Source organism: Durio zibethinus, chromosome 14 (assembly GCF_047325235.1).
Source record: "Durio zibethinus cultivar Kanyao isolate XHJ-2024 chromosome 14, ASM4732523v1, whole genome shotgun sequence".
Classification (NCBI taxonomy): domain Eukaryota; kingdom Viridiplantae; phylum Streptophyta; class Magnoliopsida; order Malvales; family Malvaceae; genus Durio; species Durio zibethinus.
Genome location: NC_143175.1, coordinates 25919982 through 25947149, shown reverse-complemented (window position 1 = coordinate 25947149; position 27168 = coordinate 25919982). Strand labels below are relative to the sequence as shown.

The 27168-nt window shown below is 27.7% G+C and overlaps 1 protein-coding gene and 1 pseudogene across 1 annotated transcript; one reads left to right on the top strand and one right to left on the bottom strand.

Moving 5' to 3' along the window:
• Positions 1–1800: 1800 nt before the first annotated feature.
• LOC149515199 (AP-4 complex subunit epsilon-like) lies at positions 1801–20900 on the bottom strand (annotated as a pseudogene).
• Positions 20901–20986: 86 nt separating this feature from the next.
• LOC111294519 (poly(ADP-ribose) glycohydrolase 1) lies at positions 20987–25402 on the top strand. Its single transcript, XM_022887873.2, has 11 exons — positions 20987–21322; positions 21397–21570; positions 21677–21780; positions 22006–22216; positions 22354–22458; positions 22631–22749; positions 23154–23297; positions 23826–23913; positions 24186–24383; positions 24566–24628; positions 25054–25402. The coding sequence occupies exons 1-11, from the start codon at positions 21020–21022 to the stop codon at positions 25213–25215; spliced, it is 1671 nt and encodes a 556-aa protein (XP_022743608.2). The 5' UTR covers positions 20987–21019; the 3' UTR covers positions 25216–25402.
• The last annotated feature ends 1766 nt before the right edge of the window (positions 25403–27168 follow it).

Genomic DNA, 27168 nt, shown 5'->3' with positions numbered 1-27168 from the left:
CATACAAAGTGTAACTTACACGTATATCTTTTGAAGTGACCATAAACAATCATGACGGAAAATATGAAGAAATAATGGCAGTGAGTTTCCTTTTCATAAAAAAAGTACATATATTTGGCAGCAGAGAAAGGAAAATTACACAAGCCAATAAAAATACACAAAGCGAATTAACTAAAATTTTAAGGAGCGCAGCACCCAGGAACAGCTAAGTACTGCTCACTGAAATTTTAGTTCTTATAGAATCAGAGAAATCCACATTCTTCCACAATATGGTAACATTCTAATAAAGTAATACATGTATATTTTAGGAAAAAATGAAACAATCAAAATAATGCTTAGTATCATGTAGAAATTGATAGATGAAACTTGTAAGAGGTCACCTGCCCCACTCGCCCGGCTGCCCGGTCATCTACCCCAGCTTTGTCTCTTTTTTTTTAAATGGTGCAATTCCCCCCAGCTTTGCCTTTCTTCTATCACAAATCAATCACTACTTTAGCCGACCTATTGCAGATCATTAAAAGCCAGAAATTTTATGTTCCCGTAAGGCCATAACTTAAAATGCCACCTTATAACTGCAAAAATAGCATTAGGTCAATCGAGATTAAGATTTTCCCAAATTAAATAATTACCTATCAAACAAATGGCTTCAATCCCATACTTCAACAAATACATTCCTTCGGAAAAGAGGGAAAATTTTCATAATGAGAAATACATACCTTCTTAATGGCATTTGTCATGCCCGAGACTCCTTGTGTTTTATTTTTAAGTAGCTCAAGGATGAGGCGATTCTGTTCTTCAGCCTCTAAACAAAATTGGATATAAGCCTTCTATGGCTTTCCAATATCTTATCCATAACCTACAACAAAGCAAAATCAACAAGGGTTGACCATAACGCATAGTTTCAGCCAAACTGCAAACCAAGTCCATAAACCCCAATAACACAGTTCTACTTCATTTGAAAACTGTCCACAAAATTTTTCATAACTATTTTGATGGCATACCTTGCTTTCTTCATACTTTAAGCACAAAAATGACGGTAAAAACATGAATATGGACTGAAAAAGAGAAAAGGGTTATAGTCGGCTACTAAGTAACTTTGTAATAGAAAACTTTCATGAGTTCATTTCTTACCATTCCAGCACGCCCCTTAAGTACTGGATCTGAGGCTCTCAGCCATTTTTGCTGTTGACAGATTGTGCACCGCATCCATTACCTTAGTCCTGCATTCAAACTCCTCGTAAGTTCAAATGAAATAAGTGCACCTCACCTGGCTCCATGTGAATATAAAACTTGGTTTTCGAGTTCAAATAATACATATAGGAAGGAATAATAATCACCATAGGAAACATGACTCGGTGTCGAAAGTATAAAGCATTTCTTGTTCCAGAATGAACATAGGGACCCGGCAATCTGAGATGCTATGCAGCTTTAGGGATAATATGAACTAAACTACAGCACGAAAACAAAGTACAATCTAACTTGTATTTGTTTATCCACTTTTTCCTTGAAAATGCTAAAATCAATCATATTTAGGACCACTTTTTGATCATAGGGTTCATTCCACAAAACAAACAACGGTATCAATGATAATTGTCCGGTTTGTGTGAGATCTGTCAACACCAACTCGCTTCCCTAGTTCACGTCCATAACCTTAACACAGGAGTTGATACACTATGGAAATAAATGCATTAAGTGGCAGCAGCAAGACGGGGCTTGCTTTGACATGGCAAAACTTATAGGACTTTGTGATCTTTGAAGGTTCATAAACAACGTTTAGTGTTTCTCTCGGCTCATGTTAGCAGGTCTGCCATGGCAACCATGCTTCCCCTTTTTTCCAACATTTTTAGGCGCTTTTCATAGCTTTCTCCTCAATTTCTCTTTTCGATCGGGGCTGTCGGTTTATTCTTTGTCCCTTGTCATAGCGACAGATTCTAGTTCTTCTATGCTTCGTTTGAGAGGCAAAAGTTGTTCCTCAGTTGTTCGACCACTTGATGGTTCAGTGGATTTAATACTGTTGCTCAATCGATTCAAAGTAATGTTGAGGTTGCTTCATCCTCCCAAGCTCCATCAATGGCGAACGTGAAGTTGAGAGGAAAAGCGCGTGGATGAAATGATTCCGGAAATGGAGGATTCTGTTATTGCATCGGGATTGCAGCAGAATTCCGCAGGTGATATGGCTGTGGCTGCAGGTGCTAAGGATGCTTCCAATGTACAACCTGAAACTAGAAACTAAGAAATTCTTCTAAGTCTGAAGAGCACAGAGATCAAAGGCTTCTATCTCTGTCTATGCATCAGTGTGTGATCAAAACTTAGAGAAACAATAACCTTTCCTCAGCACTCTCCAACTGGGACAGATTTATGAACATATTTATGTCTTCAGGAAAAATTACGATGGAAAAAAAAAAAAAGGCGACCAATTTATTATACTACTATTTATACAGCATTATTATAACAACAAGAGACTCAAACATCGTACGATGCAAAAGCGCGCAAGCGTGCTTGGAAAAATCCTCCTCCTTTGGGCATATACATGACCCATATAAACCTGACAATTGGAACAGCCACGAAAGGCCCTACAGGCAAATCAATGAAGAGAATACCGGTGTTTGTGCTCTTCTCTACGTAAAATTTAAAGAAAAAAAATACCTCTGGTCTCCAACAACTACAGACCCCTACCTACCTGAATCCTAAACCCCATTCCACGTCGCTGAACCAAATTTATATGTATTCTCTGCTTAGCTGCTCATAATAGCACATAGCTTGCAAGTCTACCTACATATCGACTGCCCAGCAGTATGGAAAACCGCACCAAAATTTGGTAGCTCTAAATCCTAGAAATATACTTCATCCAAGTAGATCTTTAAACATGTTTGGATTCTGACTCGATGGAGTCACACCCATCCGCCTAACCAGTGCATTCTTTTCCAATGAATCTTGAGGGTCGGGACCCTTGCTACTTTGCATTGGTTGCGAGGCTGTAGTACCACAAGGCATGTTTGGTATCGAACGATTTGACAAGCCAGATAAATGATCACCGTCATCTTTATAGTGTATGACAGTAGGTGTCTCTACATACAATGCATTATATCAGGTGATTTGGAAGCAGCAGTCGAACCATATGATTTACAGCTGAAGCAACGTGAGTTGTGTGAAGGAGACCCTCCAATTGTTTAAAATGGATCTACGAAGGAGCAGTACTTGCAACAGTTGCTTCCCCCAAATCAAGCATGTCCGGGGCTGTTGAACAGTAGCTGTCTTCTCTGATGGAACTTCCATAGTAGACTTTGGCACATGAGACTTCAACACCGTGTGGCTGCTTGCCTTTGAAATCTTATAACCAGTAGCTGACCTCTTTTCCATTTTTGATCAACCTCCAAACAGTGAAGCAGCAAGTTTCTGCTTTTCTTGAGAAATTTCAACTTGCGGTTTCCTTGAATCATAGGTTTCAAGTGTCCTGGGATTTGCGGTACTTGCCCCGTCAACTTGTGTGATCCCATTAACTGTTTTCTGCGATGTGGTATTTGAGGTAGATGTTGCAGGAGAGTATGTTGGTCTACCCCACTTCTTTTGGACTCCATCTACTCGCAGCTTGAGCTCTGACGACCCGGCATCTGATTACATGGATGGCAAAGGCGTCTGTTACCTCTCCCTAGGATATATTGGCTCAGGAACTGGGACAAGTTCAGTTGAAACAACTGATACCGGAGGATTCCTAGATAGCACTGTTGGTATTGGAAGCTCATATGCCTCAAACCTGAGACTGTGATGAAGCTTCACGATGGCCTTGTTCCTAAAGTTGCATATATTTAACATTCCAGAGCTTTGACTCTCAGGAATATAGGGCCGAGCACCTTTTTCTATCGACTCTTGGATATAACCATTAAGGAATGAAAGACCTTTATTAACCTGCAAGGAGAACTAATAATGATTGTTCTCTCGCAATAAAAGCTACAGCATAAATTAACAAACAATGTTCCACCACGATGAGGTTGACAGAACACAGAAGGACTAATAGGACAAATAGCCAACACACGCATTAATTGCTAATGATCTTAACCTGTAAAAGAAATGGACCCAGGCTTTTGTACAAAGCTAGGGATTTAGACATCAATTAATGAACCTAGCACAGATAATATGTCATCATCTTGTGAAGCTCCCAAAAACTTTCACCACAGCATATACAGATAAATTGACTTATATGTCAAAGAGTTAAGATAATTGTTATGAACTCCCAAAGCAAAGAAAATTTAACAAAACTTAAGTGGATCAGTTCTGTCACAAATATAGTACATTTTCAAAATGGAAGTAATTTTTAAGCCAACCTACTTGTAAAAACATTATCTCACTCGTACAAGAGCCAACACCAATGCAGTGCCTTTTCTGAAATGAACAACTATTGGTAATGTTCAACAAGAAAATCCAACATCCTTGTAAATCTATCCCATGCAGGATAACACAACAGATAAAGGAGGTGATGTCATTACTCTTTCTTTGTAGCAAAATTTACAATCAACTCACATTGGAGAAGCGAGGAGGGATAATATGCTTAATTGATAAACTAAATGAAGTGCAGATATCAAACTGGAACGGATCGGTTTAAGTCATAGAATTTTTATTAAACTGAGTTTTAGGTCACGGAAGCTTCAATATGTAACTAACCAAAGAGGATGCAATCAACTTTTAAGGATAAAAGTTTCATAAAAATATGACTTTAAGAGAATTTGGGGCTCAAACTAGAAAGGCACGTAAGTTAAAAACAAGATATCAGGGAAATTGAATCAGGAGACATCAGAGATATCACACAAAATGAGAACCTGTACATTCAAAACCATATTAAACGTGGAATGCAATTAAAAAGCACCTCAATATCTTCACAACTTGCATCCGATGGAATAATCAAGACCAATTACTTCTTGCAGTTCATAGGCACGTTGCTGCAAATCTGTTGAGTGAGAGGCCAATAATTATTCCATTAAAGCTTGACACTGCAAGAGAGGAAAGAGATATCAGTCCACAAATATTGTATGTTCAGGCATCTACAACATGGCCTTTCATCAAAATAAATATAGCTTTTAGCAGAGTTAGTAACCATTAAAAAGAAATTCCCATTTCAAATATTAATTATGTCACTAGCAGTTCCATTATTATCCATTTACGAGACATTTGCAGCGATCCCTACCCTACCTATATACTGCACAATTGGCATCACTAACCGCTGATCTCCACCTTGTAATTCTTATTCCTAAATAAAAGGCATTAAAAGCTTGTTGCTGCGGACAATGTTCTCACTCCCTTGCCCAACCTGGTGCCAGAATACTCGTTACCATACTTAATTTTGACCACTTGAGGAATCTGCAAAGCGGATCATATTGACACATTTCTCTAAAATGAAATCTTTTGCTTTGAGAACCATAACCTCATTTCACATCAATCATTACCTCAACATCAGAACAACCTAGTAAATGGTGGCTTAATTATAACTTCTACTTTCTTCCTTTCTAGTAAAATGTAACCCAACCCGGAGAGAGAAATTAGAAGTTTTTTACAACAAAACCTCTTCTCTGAACGACGGCTTCTGCTAACGGAAAGAAGTTCACTAATAATTCAATGAGATAATGCAAACACAAACTTCCAATCTGACACCACCTAAGCCAAACCCCATGAACAGATAATATGTCTTATTTTTTGTTGTAACCAGGTCAAACTTTTCTTAATCTCTATATTTTTCTTATTCCAAGTCATTTTTTTATTTATTTTCTTCATTGCCATATCGTATGAAAAGAAAATGTGTCTTATATTTGGTTGTAACCAGGGTCAAAATTTCATTAATTTCTATATTTTTCTTATTCCAAGTCATTTTTCTCCCAAGAAACGGAGTTCCAAGCAGTCTATACATGTGTAATATATTTTAGTTCATCGGATACACTTCAACCTAGTAAGACAACTTACTCTTAATTCCTTTAAAAGTCCTTGCTAGCTACCGTTGAGAGAATTACAGCACTAAAAGTTTTTGTTTTTAGGCAACCAAACAACCCAAAGCCAAGCTTTTCCTTAGTTGAAAACTATAATCTTATTACCAAACTTAACAAATCTAAGATCTAGCTTCCAAGCATGTTGATCAGCACAAATGAGATGCGTGAAAAGTAAACACAGCTAGTTCAAATTATTTTCACAATGTTGGCTAAAATTATGCAATCTAACACAAAATTAACAATGATGCAAATATTGAACCACATCAATAACAGAAATGACCATGCATTCGAATATAAATAATTTCTCCTCAAGTGCTTGGAAACCAACCTCAGGCAGCATATCTACTTTCCTCCCGGCCTCTACTTCAAATGCATATATTTTCAGGAGAGCTGTAACTGCATATGCCTTCAAAAATAAGAGAGAGATCAACACATTTGCAGATGTTGAATGGAAAATATAATATTATAACATGACATTTTCAGATAACTATGAGAATTTTCAACATACAAACATCTTGTTTAACTGCATCAAGAAGTTGAAATAACTGGTTCAAGCATCATTAATTCATATTAGCTGATACCTTAACAGTCTCATCATTAGAATATGCCTCTGCCACATCACATAACTTCCCAGTAATGTAGGAAGCAGAGAACTTTCCATCAGCTGCTCCATATTCCCCCAAGACCCAACAAATTACCTGCAATCAGAACTGAAAATCAAGATTTTAGTACTGCAAACATGCAAGGAACAAAAGTTAGAAAGGATACTTGATACAATGGAACATACTTGAAGAAAAACAGATGGCAACTTTGGTTCACCAAGAATGTGAAAGTATGACTCCACCTGCCCCAAAAAAAAATAAACATTCCAACTTAGAATATGAAAAACAAAAAGAAAGGACAAAAAAAAATAGTTAAACTAAAATACAGAAGGGTGAAGATGCACAAAAAAAAGTCGCTTTTGAAGGATAGGTGTGAAGCATACACAACTATCCGTAAAAACACATCAATCATCAATCAGATAAAGAATAATGGATGTGTATTGTACAGAGTACTATATTTCTGACTTCAGCCCTATTGCAGAATAACTCACACATGAGACTATAAATGCACCATAACATTTTACAATTTGAATTCGCACTGAACATCCAAAACATATGTTTAGCTAATTAATATTTGCAATAGATTTCCACCTCCAAACTTAGCTTCCAGTCAAACTGCCCTCTGATCAAATTCAACCCAATTGCTGCATCCATTCTCAAGATCTAGACTTAAAGCTCCAATATTTGTCTATACAATTATCAAAGTCCAAATAATGTGCCAACTGATTGTTAAATCCCAATATACTCATAGGTTCATAAAACTCATTGCCATGGCATATCTCATTAAACCCTAACCTGTTACACAAGCCTTTGCTATATCTCATAGGAATCATTAACACATTAAACATTTTGATTTCAGCTTGTCTCACTTTTGAACAGTAAAATTTAACAGATTTTCTTTGGCTACACTTGACTTCCAAATTTATTGAAGTAAGTGCATTAATTCTCGTTTGTTAAAAAGTGACTGCAGGTTTCGATAAGAAATTCATATTCATGTCATTAACAAAATAGACAAGGCACAAGTATTAAAAATCTGAGGTTTCAAGCTTTCAAGAGTGGTTTTCTTTTTTCAGACTCAAACTGAAAGGACATTAATAAAGATATAGATAAAGAAGGTCAAAGAAGATGCACAACGTTAAATATTTAGTTATTTCATTTGATGGATGCATTTGATATACAGCAACACTATATGGGCTGTGCACGCACGTGCAAAAGGCAATCATCAAAATAACTTGTAGCAGATGATCTCAGTTGACTATCTGCAGTATCATCATCCTCTCCAAATCCCTCGGCAATCAACCGCATCAAATTATGTGCTACCTTAATATTCACCAGATCTCCCGCATTCTCAAACACTTTATTCATGGTCTGCGAATTAAAATTATCAGGAATGGCTAGCATTCTAAGCTTGGAAACTTAATTGGCCAGTGGAAGGCAAAATTTTACCTGGATGAACCACTGATTGCTAGGTGCAAATTGCTCTGCAATGTTCAACACATCGAGATGCTATTTCATTTTTATGATGATCATCATTAATGCTAATCATGTAATCAATCATGCGATCAACAATAACCTCCACATTTGTAGACTTGGTCATTTTGTACAGTAGTTTAAAGGTTTTTCTCTTCCAAGTGTCATCTGGGTCCTGTGTCATGCAGTCATGTAAATAATTATAATGGACGAACGACAATTGCATGGCATAGACGCACAAGGAATTTACACTAAACACAACTATTCTGCTATAACATACATAACCGCATCATTTAACAGAACCAAGTAAGCTTAAATCAGACCATATAGCACAAGCACTTAGAAAATAGATAAATAAATCTCAGCCTCTACAAGTTTAATCATATTAAAGTATCCCGAAGTTAGTAAATAACATAAAAAGTAAAAAAAATGAAATGAAGACTAGCTACCATGTCCAGAATTTAAAGTCAAAAAACTTTTTACCTCTAAGCAATCAATCACAGCCAGTTGATGTTGCTCAGCAATCTCTGGATTTATCTTTATCAATCGGCCAAGAGCATCAATGCCCATGTATTTTAGGTTACGACTGTCACTATGCCAACAAAAACAGGAGCTGGCATGATTCACCAAATATGGCAAAAAAACTCATAATGCTCCTCAACTATAAGGACTCTGAACTTCCACAAAGCAGGCACTAAATAAAGGAGATATACCTTTAAAATTCTTGATCTAACATCGGCTGCAGACTCTAATAACTTGGGATTGGGAAATATAGACGAAACACAGCATATGCACTCATAAAGTACAGCATTTCCTATATTACTTGATGAATCACATTTTCTGAATATGTCTCCCACTACAGTATACATGTTTTCACTTGCTTGTTTGTCACTACTTCCAAGCAAAGCCATAATTTTCAGCAATTTGATCAGCCAAATGCAACTATGATTGCCATATGTCCTACATTTTCAATTGGAAAATTATTAAGCTACTAAAATCTCAAGTTAAACCTAAAATAGACATTACCTGAATAAATGGAGCTGGCATCTGATGGTAATCATAAGCCTTTGGTAGTCTGCGTTCAGCTACTTGTTTAAGAATGCTTACAAAATATTGAGACAATTAATAAGTAAAATATTTAAAAAATAAATCAATTTATCAAACACATTGAAATTATTATGACTATTTGAACAATTTTTTATTTCAAATTGTTATGATTTTATTTTTATCATAAAATAATTATTTCTGCTCATACAAGGTTATTCAGATTAAAATAATACTAATTTATCAATATTTCAACAATTAATAAGAAAAAGATTTAACAAATAAAAATGTCTACCGAATAAATTCAAATAATTATGACTATTTGAATAATTATCTATTTAAATCATTATGACTTTTTGTTTTATAATAAAACAATAGTTTCAATTCAGATAAGCTTATTTGAAATAAATAATACTAATTTATTAATATTTCAAAAATTAATGAGAAAGACAATTAAAAAATGAATTTATTTACTGAACAAGTTCTTATAGTTATGATTATCTGAACAATTATCTATTTCAAAACATTATAACATTTTATTTTATCATAAAATAATTGGTTCTATTCATGCAAGCTTATTTTGAATAATATAATATAAATTTATTAATATTCTAAAAATTAATAAGTAAAAATTTTAAAAATAAATATATTTTCTGAACATGTTCAAATAGTTATGACTATTTTAATAATTATCTATTTCAAATTGTTATGATATTTTGTTTTGTCATAAACCAATTGTTTTTATTCATAAAAACTTATTGGGAATAAAATAATATTAATTTGTTGAAATTGTAATTTATTATTTCAAATCATTATTATCTTTTGTTTTCTCATAAAATAATTATTTCTATTCATACAAATTTATTCGAAATAAAATAATATTAATTTATTAATATTATAAAAATTAATAAGTTAGAGATTTAAAAAATAAATCTGTTTAATGAACAAGCTTAAATAGTCATGTCCATTTGAACTATTATCTATTTCAAATCATTATGACATTTTGTTTTGTCATAAAATAATTATTTCTATTCATAACAAATTATTAACAATAAAATAATACTAATTTGTTAATATTTTGAAAATTAATATGAAATTTCAAAACTAAATCTATTTATCGAACTAATTCAAATAGTTATGACAATTTAAACAAAAATCTATCTCAAATTGTTATCATTTTTGTTTTGTCATAAAACAATTGTTTCTGTTCATACAAGCTTATTCAAATATTGCTAAATTAATAATATTTTAAAAATTAATAAGTAGGAGATTTAAAAAATAAATATGTTTGTGAAACTAGTTCAAATAGTTAAAACTATTAGAATAATTATCTATTTCAAATTGTTTTAACATTTTGTTTAGTCATAAAATAATTGTTTCAGTTCATATATGCTTATTTAAAATTAAATAATACTAAGTTATTAACATTTAAAAAATTAATAAATAAGAAATTTAAAAAAATAAATATGTTTATTGAACAAGTTTAAATAGTTAAATATTTGAACACTTATCTATTTAAAATAAATATAACCTTTGAATAATTAATAAGTAAAAAATTAAAAAAATATATGTTTAGCGAACTAGATCGAATAGTCATGATTATTTAAATAATTATCTATTTCAAATCGATATAACCTTTTATTTTGTCATTAAAAAATTATTTGAATTCATATAAGTTTATTCAAAATAAAATAATACCAATTTATTAATATTCTGAAAATTAATAATTCATAGATTAAAAATATAATATGTTTATTGAACAAGTTTAAATAATTATAACTATTTGAACAATTATCTATTTAAAATAGCTATAACCTTTTGTTTTGTGATAAAATAATTTTTCTGCTCATACAAGCTTATTTATAATAAAATAATATAAATTTATTAAATTAAGACAATTAATAAGTAAAAGATTTAAAAATAAATTAGTTTATCGAATAAGTTCAATTAGTTATAACTATTTGAACAATTATTTATTTCAACTTGTTATGACTTTTTGTTTTGTCATAAAACTATTATTTTTGTTCATACAAGCTTATTTGAATTAAAATAATATTAATTTATTAATATTTTGATAATTAATAAGTAAAAGATTTAAAAAATAAATATATTTACCGAATAAGTTCAAATAGTGTGAACTATTTGAATAATTATCTATTTCAAATAATTATGACCTTTTTCTTTTGTAATAAAACAATTTGTTTCAGTTTATATAAGCATATTTGAAGTAAAATAATACTAATTTATTAATATTACAAAAGTTAATGAGTAAGAGAATTAAAAAATATATATGTTTACCAAATTAATTAAAATAGTTATAAGTATTTAAACAATTATTTATTTCAAAATATTATAACCTTTTATTTTATCATAAAACAATTGGTTCTATACATCCAAGCTTATTTCGAATAAAATAATATAAATTTTTAATACTTCAAAAATAATAAGTAAAATTAAAAAAAATCAGTTTTCTTAATACATTCAAGTAGTTATGACTATTTGAACAATTATCTATTCATAAACTAATTGTTTCTATTTATACTAGCTTATTCATAATAAAATAATATTAATTTATTAAAATTTCAAAAATAAATAAGTAAAAGATTTAAAAAATAAATCTGTTTACCGAGTAAGTCCAAATAGTTATGACTATTTAAACAATTATTTATTTCAAACCGTTATGACTTTTTGTTTTGACATAAAATAATTATTTCTATTCATACAAGTTTATTTGAAAAAAATAATACTAATTATTAATATTATAAAATTAATGAGTTTGAGATTTAAAAAATAAATTTGTTTACTGAACAAGTTCAAATAGTCATGTCCATTTGAACTATTATCTATTTCAAATCATTATAACATTTTGTTTTCTTGTAAAATAATTGTTTCTATTCATACAAATTTATTCAGAACAAAATAATATTAATTTATTAATATTTCACAAATTAATAAGAGATTTAAAAAGTAAATTTATTTACCGGACCATTTTAAATAGTTATGATTAATTAAATAATTATATATCTCAAGTTGTTACAATCTTTATTTTGTCATAAAACAATTGTTTTATTCATACAAGCTTATTCAAAGTAAAATATTGTTAAACTAATAATATTCTAAATATTAATAAGTAGGAGATTTAAAAAATAAATATGCTTGCTGAACCAGTCAAAATAGTTAAGACTATTAGAACAGTTATCTATTTCAAATCGTTCTGATCTTTTATTTAGATATAAAATAATTATTTCAGTTTTTACATGCTTATTCGAAATAAAATAATACTATTTTATTTACATTCAAAAAATCAATAAGTAAGAAATTAAAAACAAAAGTCCGTTTCACAAATAAATTCAAACAATTATGACTATTTAAACAATTATAGTTTAAAATCATTATGACCTTCTATTTTATAATAAAACAATTGTTTTAGTTCTTAAAAGCTTATCCAAAATAAAATAATATTACTTTATTAATATTTCAAAATTTGAGAAATTAGAGATTTCAAAAATAAAATTATTTTTTATCATATAAGCCTATTCGAAATAAAATAATATTATTTATTAATATTTCAAAAATTAATAAGTAAAAGATCTAAGAAATAAATATATTTACTGAACCTATTCAAATAGTTAAGACTATCTGAATAATTATATATTTCAAATTATTATAACCTTTTTGTTTTGTCATAAAACAATTATTTATGTTCATACATGCTTATTCAGAATAAAATAATACTAATATAATAATATTATGAAAATTAATAACTAAGAGATTTAAAAAGTAAATTTGTTTGCCACCTCAATTCAATAGTTAAGGCTATATGAGTAATTATCTATTTTAAATTGTTATGACCTTTTGTTTTATCGCAAAACAAATGTTTTTGTTCAGATAAATTTATTCGAAGTAAAATAATATTAATTTATTAATATTTTAAAAATTAATAAGAGATTTAAAAAATAAATCTATTAACCAAATCAATTCAATTAGTTATAACAATTTGAACAATTATTTATTTCAAATCGTTATGATCATTTGTTTTGTCATAAAATAATTGTTTCTATTAGTACACTTTTATTCAGAATAAAGTATTGCTAATTTATTAATATTCTAAAAATTAATAAGTAATGAATTTAAAAAAAAAAATCTATTGGCCTCACTAATACAAATACTTATGACTGTTCGAACAATTATCTATTTCAAATTACTATAACCTTTTATTTTATCGAAAAATAATTATTTTTGTTCGTACAAGCTTATTCGAAATAACATAATTCTAATTTCTTAATATTTCAAAAAATAATAAGAAATTAAAAAACTAAATCTATATATTAAACCAGTTCAAATAGTTATAACTATTTAAACCGTTACCTACTTCAAATTGCTATAACCTATCGCTTTGTCATAAAATATTTTTTCTATTCATATGAACTTATTTCAATTAAAATAATATAAATTTATTAATATTTAGACAATAAATAAGTAAAAGATTTAAAAAATAAATTTATTTACCGAATAAGTTCATTTTGTTTATTCATATAACAATTGTTTCAGTTCATACAAGCTAATTCAAAATAAATTAATACTAAATTCTTAACATTCAAAAAATTAATAAGAAAGAAATTAAAAAAAAAATTATTTACTGAATAAGTTTAAATAATTATTATTATTTGAACAATTGCCTATTTAAAATCGTTATAACTTTTTTATTTATCATAAAATAATTGTTTCAATTAATACAAGCTTAGACGGAATAAAGTAATACTAATTTATTAATATTTTCTAAGTTAATAAGAAATTTAAAAAATAAATTTATTTACTAAATTAGTTAAAATAATTATGATCATTTCAACAATTATTGATTTCAAATCGTTATGACATTTTGTTTTGTCATAAAACAATTGTTTTTGATCATACAAGCTTATTCAAAATAAAATAATATCAATTTATTAATATTTCAAAAATTAATAAGTAAGATATTTAAAAAATAAATCTATTTATCAAACAAATTCAAATAATTATAACTATTTAAACAATTGTAAATCTCAAATCGTTAAGATCTTTATTTTATCATAAACAATTGTTTCTAATCATAGAAACTTATTCAGTTAAAAATAATACTAATTTAATAATATTTTAAAAATTAATAAGTGATAAATTTAAAAATAAATATATTTGTTTAACCAGTTTAAATAGTTAAAACTATTAAAATAATTATCTATTTCAAATTGTTATGACATTTTATGTAGTCATAAAATATTTGTTTCATGTCTTACAAACTTATTTGGAATAAAATAAACCAAATTTATTAATATTCAAAAAATTAATAAGCAAAAAATTTGAAAATATAAATCTGTTTATCAAATAAGTTCAAACAGTTATAACCATTTGAATAATTATTTATTTAAAATTATTGTAAACTTTTATTTTGACATAAAATAATTATTTCAGTTCATAAAACCTTATCAAAAATAAAATAATATTGATTTCTTAATATTGTAAAAATTAATAAGCAAAAGTTAAAAAAATAAATTCGTTTACCTAAAAATTCATATAGTTATATTATTTGAACAATTGTCTATTTAAAATCATTATAACATTTTATTTTATCATAAAACAGTTGCTTAAGTTCATACAAGCTTAATTAAAATAAAATTATACTAATTTATTAAAATTTCAAAAATTAATAAATGAGTTAAAAAGTGCATCTGTTTACTGAATCAGTTCGAATAATTATAGTCATTTCAATAACTATCTATTTCAAATTATTATTACCTTTTGTGTGGTCATATAACAATTGTTTTTATCACATGAGCTTATTCAAAATAAAATAATACTAGTTTATTAATCTTTCAAAAATTAATAAGTAAAAATAAATTTATTTACTAAAATAGTTAAAATAGTTATGATTATTTGAATAAGTATATACTTCAAATTATTGTAACCTTTTGTTCTATCATAAAATAATTATTTCTGCTCATACAAGCTTATTCGAAATAAAATAATACTAATCTAATAATATTTCAAAAATTAATAACAAAGAGATTTAAAAAATAATTTGTTTGCTAAACCAATTCAAATAGTTAAGATTCTATGAACAATTATTTATTTCAAATCATTATGACTTTTTGTTTTATCATAAAATAATTTTTTCAATTCATACTAGCTTATTCGGAATAAAATAAAATGAATTTATTAATATTTTAAAAATTAATAAGCAAGATATTTAAAAAATAATTATGTTTACCTAACCAATTTAAATTCATTTATTGAACCATCTCAAATAATTGATACTATATAAACAATTATCTATTTCAAATCATTGTCTTTTTTATTTTGTCAAAAAATAATTATTTTAGCTCATACAAGTTTATTTAGAATAAAATAAAATTAATTTGCTAATATTTCAAAATTTTATAAGTAAGAAATTTAAAAAATAATTTTATTTACCAAATAAATTCAAATAATTATAACTATTTGGATAATTATCTATTTCAAATCATTATTACTTTTTGTTTTGTCATAAAATAATTATTTTTGCTCATATAAGTTTGTACGAAATAAAATAATACTAATTTATTATTATTTAAAAAATTAATCAGTAAGAGATTTAAAAAGTAAATCTTTTTACTAAACCATTTTAAATAATTTTAATTATTTAAATAATTATCTATTTCAAATCGTTACAACATTTTGTTTTGTCATCAAATAATTCATTTTGTTCATACTTTTTATTCGAAATAAAATAATACTAATTTAATAATATTTCAAAACTTAATAACTAAGAAAATTAAAAATAATCCCAATTGTTAAACCAATTCAAATAGTTTAGACTATATGAACAATTATCAATTGCAAATCGTTATGATATTTTGTTTTGTCATAAAATAATTTTTTTGTTTGTGCAAACTTATACAGATTAAAATAATATAAATTTAATAATATTTTGAAAATTAATAAGTAAAAGATTTAAAAAATTAATTTATTTACTGAGCCAGTTCATATTGTTAAAACTATTAAAATAATTATCTATTTCAAATCTTTATGACATTTTGTTTAGTCATAAAATAATTATCTCAGTTCATACAAACTTATTTGGAATAAATTAATACTAATTTATTAACATTGAAAAAATTAATAAGAAAGAGATTTAAAAATATAAATCTAAAGAGATTTAAAAAAATAAATCTATTTACCAAATAAGTTCAAATAGTTATTACTATTTGAATGATTATCTATTTAAAATCGTTATGACATTTTGTTTTGTTATAAAACAATTATTTCAGTTAATACAAACTTACAAGGAATAAAATAATACTAATTTATTACTATTTTTAAAATTAATACGTAAGAGATTTAAAAAATAAATTTGTTTAATGAATTAGTTAAAATAATTATGGTCATTTGAACAATTATCTATTTTAAATTATTATGATATTTTATTTAGTCATAAAATATTTATTTCATATTATACAAACTTATAAGGAATAAAATAATCATAATATATTAACATTCAAAAAATTAATAAGCAAGAGATTTGAAAAAATAAATATATTTACCAAATAAGCTTAAATAGTTAGACTATTTAAACAATTACTTATTTAAAATCGTTATGACATTTTGTTTTGTCATAAAACAATTGTTTCAATTCCTAAAAGCTTATCTAAAATAAAATAATACTAAATTACTAATATTGCAAAAATTAATCAGTAAGATATTTAAACAAATAAATTTATTTTATGAATAAATTTAAATAGTTACGACTATTTAAATAATTTTATATTTAAAATCATTATGATATTTTATTTTATCATAAAACAATTGTTTTAGTTCGTACAAGCTTATCCAAAATAAAATAATAATAATTTATTAATATTTTAAAAATTAATAATTAAGTGATTTAAAAAGAGAATTTATTTACAGAATTAATTCAAATAATTATGGTCATTTCAATAATTATCTATCTTAAATCGTTATAAACTTTTGTTTTATCATAAAATAATTGTTTTTATCATACAAGCCTGTTCTAAATAAATTAATACTAAATTATTAATATTTTAAAAATTACTAAATAAGAGATTTAAAAAATAATTTTTTTTACCAAACCAGGTTCTATTTGAATAATTACTTATTTCAAATCATTATAACATTTTGTTCTGTTATAAAATAATTGTTTTAGTACCTACACGTTTATTCAAAATAAAAAAAACTAATTTAATAATATTTCAAAAATTAATAACTAAAAGATTTAAAAAATAAATCTATTTACTGAAATAATTCAAATAATTAAGACTAAATAAACAATTATCTATTTCATAAAATAATCGTTCCAATTCATACAAGCTTATTCGAAATAAAATAATACAAATTTATTAATATTTTAAAAATTAATAAGTGATTTAAAAAGTGAATCTATTTACCGAATCGTTCCAAATAATTATGACCATTTAACAATTATCTATTTCAAATCGTTATTATATTTTCTTTGGTAATTTAACAAATTTTTTTTTATCATTCAAGCTTATTTAGAATAAAATAATACTAATTTATTAATATTTCAAAAATTAATAAGTAAGAGATTTAAAAAATAAATTTGTTTATCAAACTAGTTCAAATAGTTATGACTATTTACAGAATTGTATATTTCAAATTGTTATAACTTTTTATTTTATCATAAGATAATTATTTCTGTTTATACAAACTTATTTTAAATAAAATAATACTAAACTTATAATATTTTGAAAAATAATAACTAAGAGAATTAAAAATAAATTTGTTTGTCGAACTAGTTCAAATATTTAAGACTATATAAATAATAATTTATTTCAAAATGTTATAACCTTTTTGTTTTCTTATAAAGCAATTTTTTTAATTCAAACAAGTTTATTCAGAATAAAATAAAATAAAATAATTAATATTTCAAAAATTGATAAAAAATTTTAAAAAATAATTCTATTTACTTAACTAGTTTAAATAATTATGACTATTTGAACAATTATTTATTTCAAATCGTTATGACCTTTTGTTTTGTCATAAAACAAATATTTCTATTCATATAAATTTGTTCGGAATAAAGTAATACTAATCTATTAATATTTTGAAAATTAATAAGAGATCTAAAAAATAAATTTATTTATCAAATTAGTTAGAATAGTTATGACTTTTTGACAACTTATTTATTTCAAATCGTTATGATTTTTTTATTTTATTATAAAATAATTATTTCTGTTTAATATAAGCTTATTCAGATTAAAATAATATTAATTTATTAATATGTATACAATTAATAAGTAAAATTTTTTAAAATAAATATATTTATAGACTAGATCAAATAATCATAACTATTTTAATAATTATCTATTTCAAATCGTTATGACTTTTTATTTTATCATAAAAGAATTGTTTAAATTCAAATAATTTTATTCGAAAGAAAATAATACTAATTTATTAATATACAAAAAATTAATAATTAAGAAATTTAAAAATGAATCTATTTACCGAACAAGTTTAAATAATTATGATTATTTAAACAGTTATATTTTAGAAATTGCTATAACCTTTTGTTTTGTCATAAAATAAATTTTTCTGTTTATACGAGCTTATTTCAAATAAAATAATATAAATTTATTATTATTAAGACAATTAATAAGTTAAAGATTTTACAAATAAATCTGTTTATTAAACAAGTTCAAATCATTATAACTATTTGAATAATTATTTATTTCAAATTACTATGATTTTTTGTTTTGTCATAAAATAATTGTTTTTATTCATACAAGGTTATTCATATTTAAATAATATTAATTTATTAATATTTTAATAATTAATAAGTAAAAAATTTTAAAAATAAATATATTTATCTAATAACCTGAAATAGTCTGACTATTTGAGTAATTAATATTACAAAATCATTATGACATTTTGTTTTGTAATAAAACAATTGTTTCAGTTCAAATAAGTTTATTTGAAATAAAATAATACTCATTTATTAATATTTTAAAAATTAATGAGTGAAATAATTAAAAAATGAATATGTTTATCAAACATGTTCAAATAGTTAGGGCTATCAGAATAATTATCTATTTCAAAATATTATCTTTTTTTATTTTGGCATAAAACAATTGGTTCTATTCATGCAAGTTTATTTCAAATAAAATAATATAAATTTATTAATATTTTAAAAATTAATAAGTAAAAATTTAAAAAATAAATATATTTTTACACACGTTCAAATAGTTATCACTAGTTGAACAATTATCTATTTCAAATCGTTATGACTTTTTATTTTATGATAAACTAATTGTTTCTATTCATAAAAGCTTATTTGAAATAAAATAATATTAATTTATTAAAATTCAAAAAATTTAAAAAAGATTTAAAAAATAAATTTATTTACTGAACAAGTTCAAATAGTTATGATTATTTGAATGATTATTTATTTCAAATTATTATGATCTTTTGTTTTATTGTAAAATAATTATTTCTATTCATACAAATTTATTCAAAATAAAATAATACGAATTTATTATTATTTTAAAAATTAATAAGTTGAAGATTTAAAAAATAAATCTATTTACCGAACAAATTCAAATAGTTATGTCAATTTGAATTATTATCTATTTCAAATCGTTATGTCATTTTGTTTTGTCGTAAAACAATTGTTTCTATTTATCTAAAATTATTTAAAATAAAATATTATTAATTTATTAATATTTTAAAAATTAATAAGAGATTTAAAAATAAAATCTACTTATCGAACCAATTGAAATACTTATGACTATTTGAACAATTATTTATCTCAAATCGTTATGATTTTTGTTTTCTAATAAAACAATTATTTATGTTCATACAAGCTTATTCAGAGTAAAATATTACTAAATTAATTATTTTTAAAAATTAATAAGTAAAAGATTTAAAAAATAAATGTGTTTGTCGAATCAATTCAAATAGATAAGACTATTTAAATAATTATCTATTTAAAATAACTATAATATTTTGTTTTATATAAAATAATTGTTTTAGTTTATAAAAGCTTATCCGAAATGAAATAATATTATTTTATTAATATTTTAAAAATTGATAAGTTAAAAATTTTAAAAATAAATCAATTTATTGAATCGGTTCAAATAATTATAGCAATTTGAATAATTATTTATTTAAAATCCTTATGAACTTTTTTTTTGTAATAAAATAATTATTTTTTATTATAGAAGTCTATTCGAAATAAAATATACTAATTTATTAATATTTCAAAAATTAATAAGTATAAGATGTAAAAAATAAATTTATTTATCAAATCAATTTTTATTTAAATAATTATTTATTTCAAATCGTTATAATTTTTTGTTTTGTTATAAAATAATCGTTTTAATTTATATAAGTTTATTCAAAATAAAATAATATTACTTTAATAATATTAAAAATTTTAATAACTAATAAATTTAAAAAATAAATTTGTTTGCCAAAATAATTTAAATAATTAAAATTATATGAATAATTATTTATTTCAAATCGTTTTAACCTTTTGTTTTATCATAAAACAATTATTTCAATTTACACAAGTTTATTTCAAATAAATTAATTTTAATTTATTAATATTTTAAAAATTAATAAATAATTTAAATAATAAATCTATTTACTGAATTAATTCAAATAATATAATTACGTCAATAATTATTTATTTAAAATTATTATTATTTTTTATTTGATCATATAACAACTTCTTTTTATTATTTAAATTTATTAAACAAAATAATATTAATTTATTAATTTTTAAAAATTAATAAATAAGATATTAATTATTCGCTATTGCCATTCGTTTCGCCTCAATGATATTTTCATTTTCTTTGAATCCGTACAAAATGTCTTATTGATTAATTGAATCATTATTTTTTTTTAATCAGCATTAATAATTTTTTATCGGGCATCCGCGAAATGAAAATTTTCCTTTCCTTCCTTCCTTGCGGTGCAAAAATTAGAAAAATGAACATGGAAGAGAGGGCAGAGTTGGACTCGATCCTGCCCTATCTACCATTAGTAATTGGATCTTCCTGGCGTCTGTTTTGGCCGTCGAAAGTGGTAGAGGCTCTCGAGGCAATGGCTAGCGGTCCTGATTACAGCCGAGTCAACTGTGGCGAAGGCCTCTTCATTGCCATTTCCGACATGAGAGCCTCTGTCTCCCTCCGTGAACCTCTCGCTCCCTTTGCCCCCCAAGGCTATGCCCTCTTCTTCGATGAGGTATGGAGTGGCGTTTTCAGGTTTGTTTTGGGCTTTCAATTTTCCTTACTTTCTGGAATGAATTTCTGGTGCAGCTCATGTCTGGGTCTGACTCCACAAAATGGTTTGCCGAGGTTATTCCAAAACTAGCCAATCTGCTCTTGCGGTTGCCTTCCCTTGTAGACTTTCACTATCAGAATACCCAGACTTATGGATACGGTCTCCGCATCTTGGGTCCGCAGCAACCTGGCATAGTGCTTCTTTCCCAGGTGTATTTCTATGGTTCTCAGTTCTATTAGTTCTATGTTTCTAACTGACCTACTTAATTCAAAAGTATCATGCGTGAATTTGATGCATATCTAATCTCCCTCGCAGGAATTGATCGGCGCCCTACTTGCATGCTCTTTGTTTTGTTTGTTTCCTGTCGCTAATAGGGGCCTAAAAGACCTTCCAACCATCAACTTTGATAAATTGTTTGCGTATGTCAACTCTCTTTTGCATCTTGTCTTGCTATCAATCATCACTTCTCCTTGTTTCAGTACCTTTCTCTTTCCTACTTGTGCATCTATGCTGCCTCTTCTTCAACCTGACGTATTTTATCGTGCACTTTGTGACTTGGGAATTTTACTTTCAAAGTTTCTCAAATTTTTTTTTAATATTAAAACACTAAATGAGTCGTATTTATATTGTAATTATATCCTCAGGAGTCTCAATGATAGTTACAGTGAAAACCAGGAAAATAAAGTGAGGTGCATCGTGCACTATTTCCAAAGGATATGTTCACAAATGCCTGCTGGCTTTGTCTCATTTGAGCGTAAGGTTCTCCCTTTAGAACATCATCCTGAGCAATTGTGCGTTTCTTATCCAAATGCTGATTTTTGGACCAAATCAACTATCCCCCTCTGCCCTTTTCAGGTAGCAATTTAACATAATTATTTCTAAACTTAAATTTCAATGTTCAGTAATGCTTCAACTTGGTTTATCGTTTTCTTTACCAATATCTTACATTTGCGGGGAGCCAATCCTTGGGTTATCTGTCTGTAACTGTGTAGGTTCACAGCTCAGGCTTAATAGAAGATCACTCTACTGGGGCTCTAGAAGTGGATTTTGCAAATAAGTATCTTGGAGGTGGTGCTCTAAATAGGGGCTGTGTGCAGGTAAAATTATTATTCCTTTTCTGCTTCATTGAAATTGCATGTACACTGTTCGTGACATTTTTGTGCTACTATTTTTTTGTATTGCCTTCTCTTGATTCTTCTCACCTTTTACTCAAGCCATTATCGCCAAACCCTTGTTGACTGGTAGAACATTTTTCTAATATTTTCATAGGAAGAAATTCGCTTCATGATCAATCCTGAATTGATAGCTGGCATGCTTTTCCTGCCTTCCATGGCAGAAAATGAAGCTATAGAAATTGTTGGAGCAGAGAGGTTCTCTGACTATATGGGGTAGGTAGTAAGTACCTCTCAGTGGATTATAAACCCTAAGCTTGTAAAAAGGTGTGCAATTATTTTTCTATTTCATTTCTATTAGGTATGCTGTAACTCATTAGTTGACATATAGCCATTGATGGATCACACAAATCAAGACAGTTACCTGAAATAATATTTCTGTATAATTTTCATATAAATATATCATGCTGTAAAAGTCATACAAAATCAATGTTTCATGTGTTCTCTATTTGTTTTTTGCTGAGGGAAACGGTCTTTTGGCAGTGCCTTTTCTTTTCCCCCCATCTTAGATATAACTTAAATAAGAAATTTTATAATCAAGAGTTCAATAACTACCTGCCTTTTCTTTCACATCTTTTGCTGTTGACTTATGATAATCAAATCATTTTTCACTGGCACAGATATGCCTCTTCGTTTCGGTTTTCTGGTGACTATGTGGACAAAAGGAGTATTGACTTCCTTGGTAGACGGAAAACCAGAATCGTTGCTATAGATGCTTTATGCAGTCCAAGAATGAAACAGTACCAACTTAAGTACCTTCTTCGGTATGTAATGTTTTGTTTCTGGGCCACATTCATTTGTAGGAAAAAAAGGGTAAAATCAATGACAACCAGTAGGATAAAATATTACTTTCAAGTTACCTGCTGGGACTGCTGTTGCTTTAAGAGCACTGCATCTTTGTTTCATTAAGAAAGAAACCAAACCAGGTTCCAATCCATTTTGTCCCTCTAGGTTGAAAAGCTTTTACTGCGACTATGCATGAAGTAAAGAACTTTAAGAAAATTTTGCACTATTCCTCTCAATAAACTTTTATGAGTTGCAATAACAAATTAGATCTTAATAAATAACTGTTATGAAGAATGGCAATTTTATATGTCAAGTGCATATCTTATTAATGGATTTGCACATATCCATGCAATGTCCTAGATAATGCTTTCTTGATCTATAAATTGTTTATGAAACCACTGAGATTAGTTGCTATAAGCATATTGAATAGATTTTATTCATGTATCTTGGTTCCTGTTTAATTAATGCGGTTTAACTTATATCACTTCAACTTGTGCATTTGGTAGGGAGACTAATAAGGCATTCTGTGGCTTTTTGGATCAATCAAAGTATAGGCAGTACATGAGACTGTTCAAGATAATGGACACAGTGCAGGTAAGCTTGATCAAGATAATTAACATGATGGTGAAATATCCAGGGATGAAGTTTTGGTGCAATTGTTTTATCATTTTTTCTATAATCTTTTATGTTTGTTTCAGTTATTGAAAAACCCTGGATTAAAGAACTCAATTTATCATTGAAGGGCCATTATATGTGTTCTCATCTGATCTAGAATAATTTGGATTTGCTTATGCTTATCCTATGGGCCACTTGACTTGCTCTTTGCTTTTGAGTTGCATGTTGATCATTACTTTTCTGTTTTATAGTTAAATGAAGCTCCCTCTACGTCTATTGAAACAAATGGAGGATCTATGACGGAGGAAGTCAGAAAATCTGATGAAAAAGATGGTCAATCTATGGACCCCGAAAATTGTAGTGGGATAGCAACGGGAAATTGGGGCTGTGGTGCATTTGGAGGAGATCCTGAACTAAAGGCCATAATTCAGTGGCTTGCTGCTTCTCAGGTAGTTATTCTGTCCCTAGAGCTTTCATATTAGTTGCCATGGTCCTCAAAGTTGTAAGGCTCTTGTGAATAGTTAAATATTGTACTGCATATGGTATAAAATAGGGAACTTTACATTTCCACGAGTTTTTGCTTATTGTTACTTGAAATTGATCTTTTCTGTCCTTAATACATTTGTTTCAGGCTTTAAGACCTTTCATCACATACTACACTTTTGGTCTGGAGGCACTGCAAAGTCTTGATGAGGTGCCACTCTTGTTTTTTCTATTGTAGAAGATTCATGGTAGATAAGATTTCACATAAGGCATTGCTGTGGTTCATTCTCATGCATCTTTAATATGTTATATTGCTAGCTTAATATTCTGCTTCGTGTTTGCTGCATGAAGTGCACCTGTCACAAGTTATTCTTTTCATATTATAGTGGAAATTATTGGGGGCTGCACTTTCTTAATTTTTCAGTTCTCAATTGAAGGTGCTCTAGTCTGGTCAATTGAACAATCACCATTCTTTCTTAAAATTTTCATGTAATTTCCTTATGGTTGCTTATATTCCTTTGTTATTGTTGCATCGCTTCCCGGTCTTCCGGCCCTGTTAATTCATTCTATATCTTCCTCTTGTTCAATATTTTCTCCTGTGCATTAATACTCTTCCATTTTGGTGTCATGTGGTAGGTGAATAAATGGATCATATTGCACAAATGGAATGTTGGAGATCTTTGGAACATGTTGATAGAATACTCGTCCCAGAAATTGAGGGGAGAAACAAACCTTGGCTTTTTTGCTTGGCTTCTTCCTTCACTGCCTCCCTGCGAAGCAGTTGAACCGGCCAAATAATACATTATAATGCTTTAAATAATTGACTTTGTTTTATGTCCACCATTTTTCTGTATGAGCATTTCTGCCGAGTGAATATTTGTCAAATTTTAGTTATGTACCTCTGTGGTGGTTGCTGTGCGGTGCCTCCTTAGTTTTTTATGCCTTTTGTAGTTAATGCATTGCTCCTGTAGTCTGTTTTTCTTCAGCATCATCCAGTACTGCCAGATCATTGCCAGGAATTAGCTAGGATGTAGGGAGGAGCTATTTATCTACACCAAATTGATTTGCCATGTAGAAGCATAATGCATTTTTCAAAAGTAGCTCAAGGTACAGATGGAAGTAGATTAAATCAGAAGCACTACACGAGGAAAAGTCTCAAAGAAGAGAATTTTTCTAGTGGCTTGACCTTTTATGGAATATCATAGGGTTTGAATTACACACAGTTCGTAACTGTTTGAGTTCGACCAATCAGGCTTTCGTTTTTTGCTACAACAGCAGTTCGTTTCTCTATCTTCCCTCAAAGGAGTGGAGCGCTTTTTCTTGTACTGAGTTACCAGAATCATAGATTAACTTTGGCGCATTAAGTAATTTCCACTCAGCGTTGCTCCTGCTTTCCACGTTATCCAATAATTTCAAAGAGCCTAGGTTCAAATTTCCATGCGTGTCCTCGGCTAGGCGGCTTTGTCCACCTCGGCATCTGTTCATGTGGAGTATTTTGAGCTCATAACCGGGACACATGGACTTCGGCTGCAACTGGATGCCATAACCAGGAAAAGCTGGCAGAGGAGAGGTAGGATTCATCCATGTTCTATATTTAAGGTCTTTGTTGAATTCTCTTCTCTGGCAAGCATAAATCTCTGGCCTAGATTTAATTATATGCTGTAATTATATTATAGCTTTCTTGCCCCAGTTGGTTTTGTGAACTTCAATGAAAAATTAATGATTGGAATTCAAGATATTGGAACTTAAGGCTTAACGAGAAAGACAAGTCTTTGTTGTTGCTGTACTTTTCGCCGGTTAGAAAGTAGCAACGGTGCTTTCTGTGTTCTTCAGTCTTCACAACCCACACCACGAGAATAGTCCAAAAAGATGTGTTATATTGAGGATGAATCAGGTTGCTCAACAAAGAGAAAGAAATAAAAAATAATAATAATTGGGAGTGACAAACTTGTTTTTGGGCTGGGTCTCAACTGTAGAATCCGTGAACTTAACCAACACAACTAGAGCACTGGGCCAGTATATTTGTTGGATGTGGTCAATGAGTTGCTGAACTCAAGAGGAAGATGTCAATCCTCATTCCTAAGTGCCAAGTACCAACCAGCGAGTAAGAGCCTAAGGTTTATTCTGAAAGTATATGCTTCTTCATGAGAATAATTCCTCAGAATATACCCTTTATTAAAATGCGATATGTAAACAATGGAGTGGAGGTTTAGACCAAATAGATGATCGCACATTTTTAATTCCCTTGATTTGCATGATAGAATAAGGTTTTGCTGAAATGCATTATTGAATATGTTTGTTGACGGTCATCTAGTCATTTTTATTATCCTCTTCTTAGCAGACGAACCAAGTATATGTGAGGAATGATGTTTAGATGACCATCAACAAACACGTTCATTGTATTGCATTAATTCTTCTTGGTTTGTTAGGTGCTTTGATAAACAATTGGTAAGATACGCTTCTTTATCATCCATTTATATATATATATATATATATATCATGTTGCTCCTAAATTTTCCAAGTGCTTAAATTAAATATATAGTTTCTTAGAAATTAGAATAGTACTACTAGTTTGTGTCAGAATAGTACTAGTGTCTGCAACTAGTTTAGAACTATGTACAGTAGAGGGAGGGGTTGAAGCAAAAGCCAACAAAAGGTAGAATGAAATTGATCCATGGTTTTGTTTCCGGTCAATCTTTAATCTAGTAACAGCATGATGAAGAGCGCTTGATGCAAGAAACACGACCTCGA

Bases quoted from the DNA above. Each gene is read 5' to 3' on its own strand.
- LOC111294519 (XM_022887873.2), top strand. From the start codon at position 21,020: ATGAAAATTTTCCTTTCCTTCCTTCCTTGCGGTGCAAAAATTAGAAAA. The intron at 22,750-23,153 runs GTAGGTAGTAAG...TCACTGGCACAG, and splicing joins AGGTTCTCTGACTATATGGG to ATATGCCTCTTCGTTTCGGT. The intron at 24,629-25,053 runs GTGCCACTCTTG...GTCATGTGGTAG, and splicing joins CACTGCAAAGTCTTGATGAG to GTGAATAAATGGATCATATT.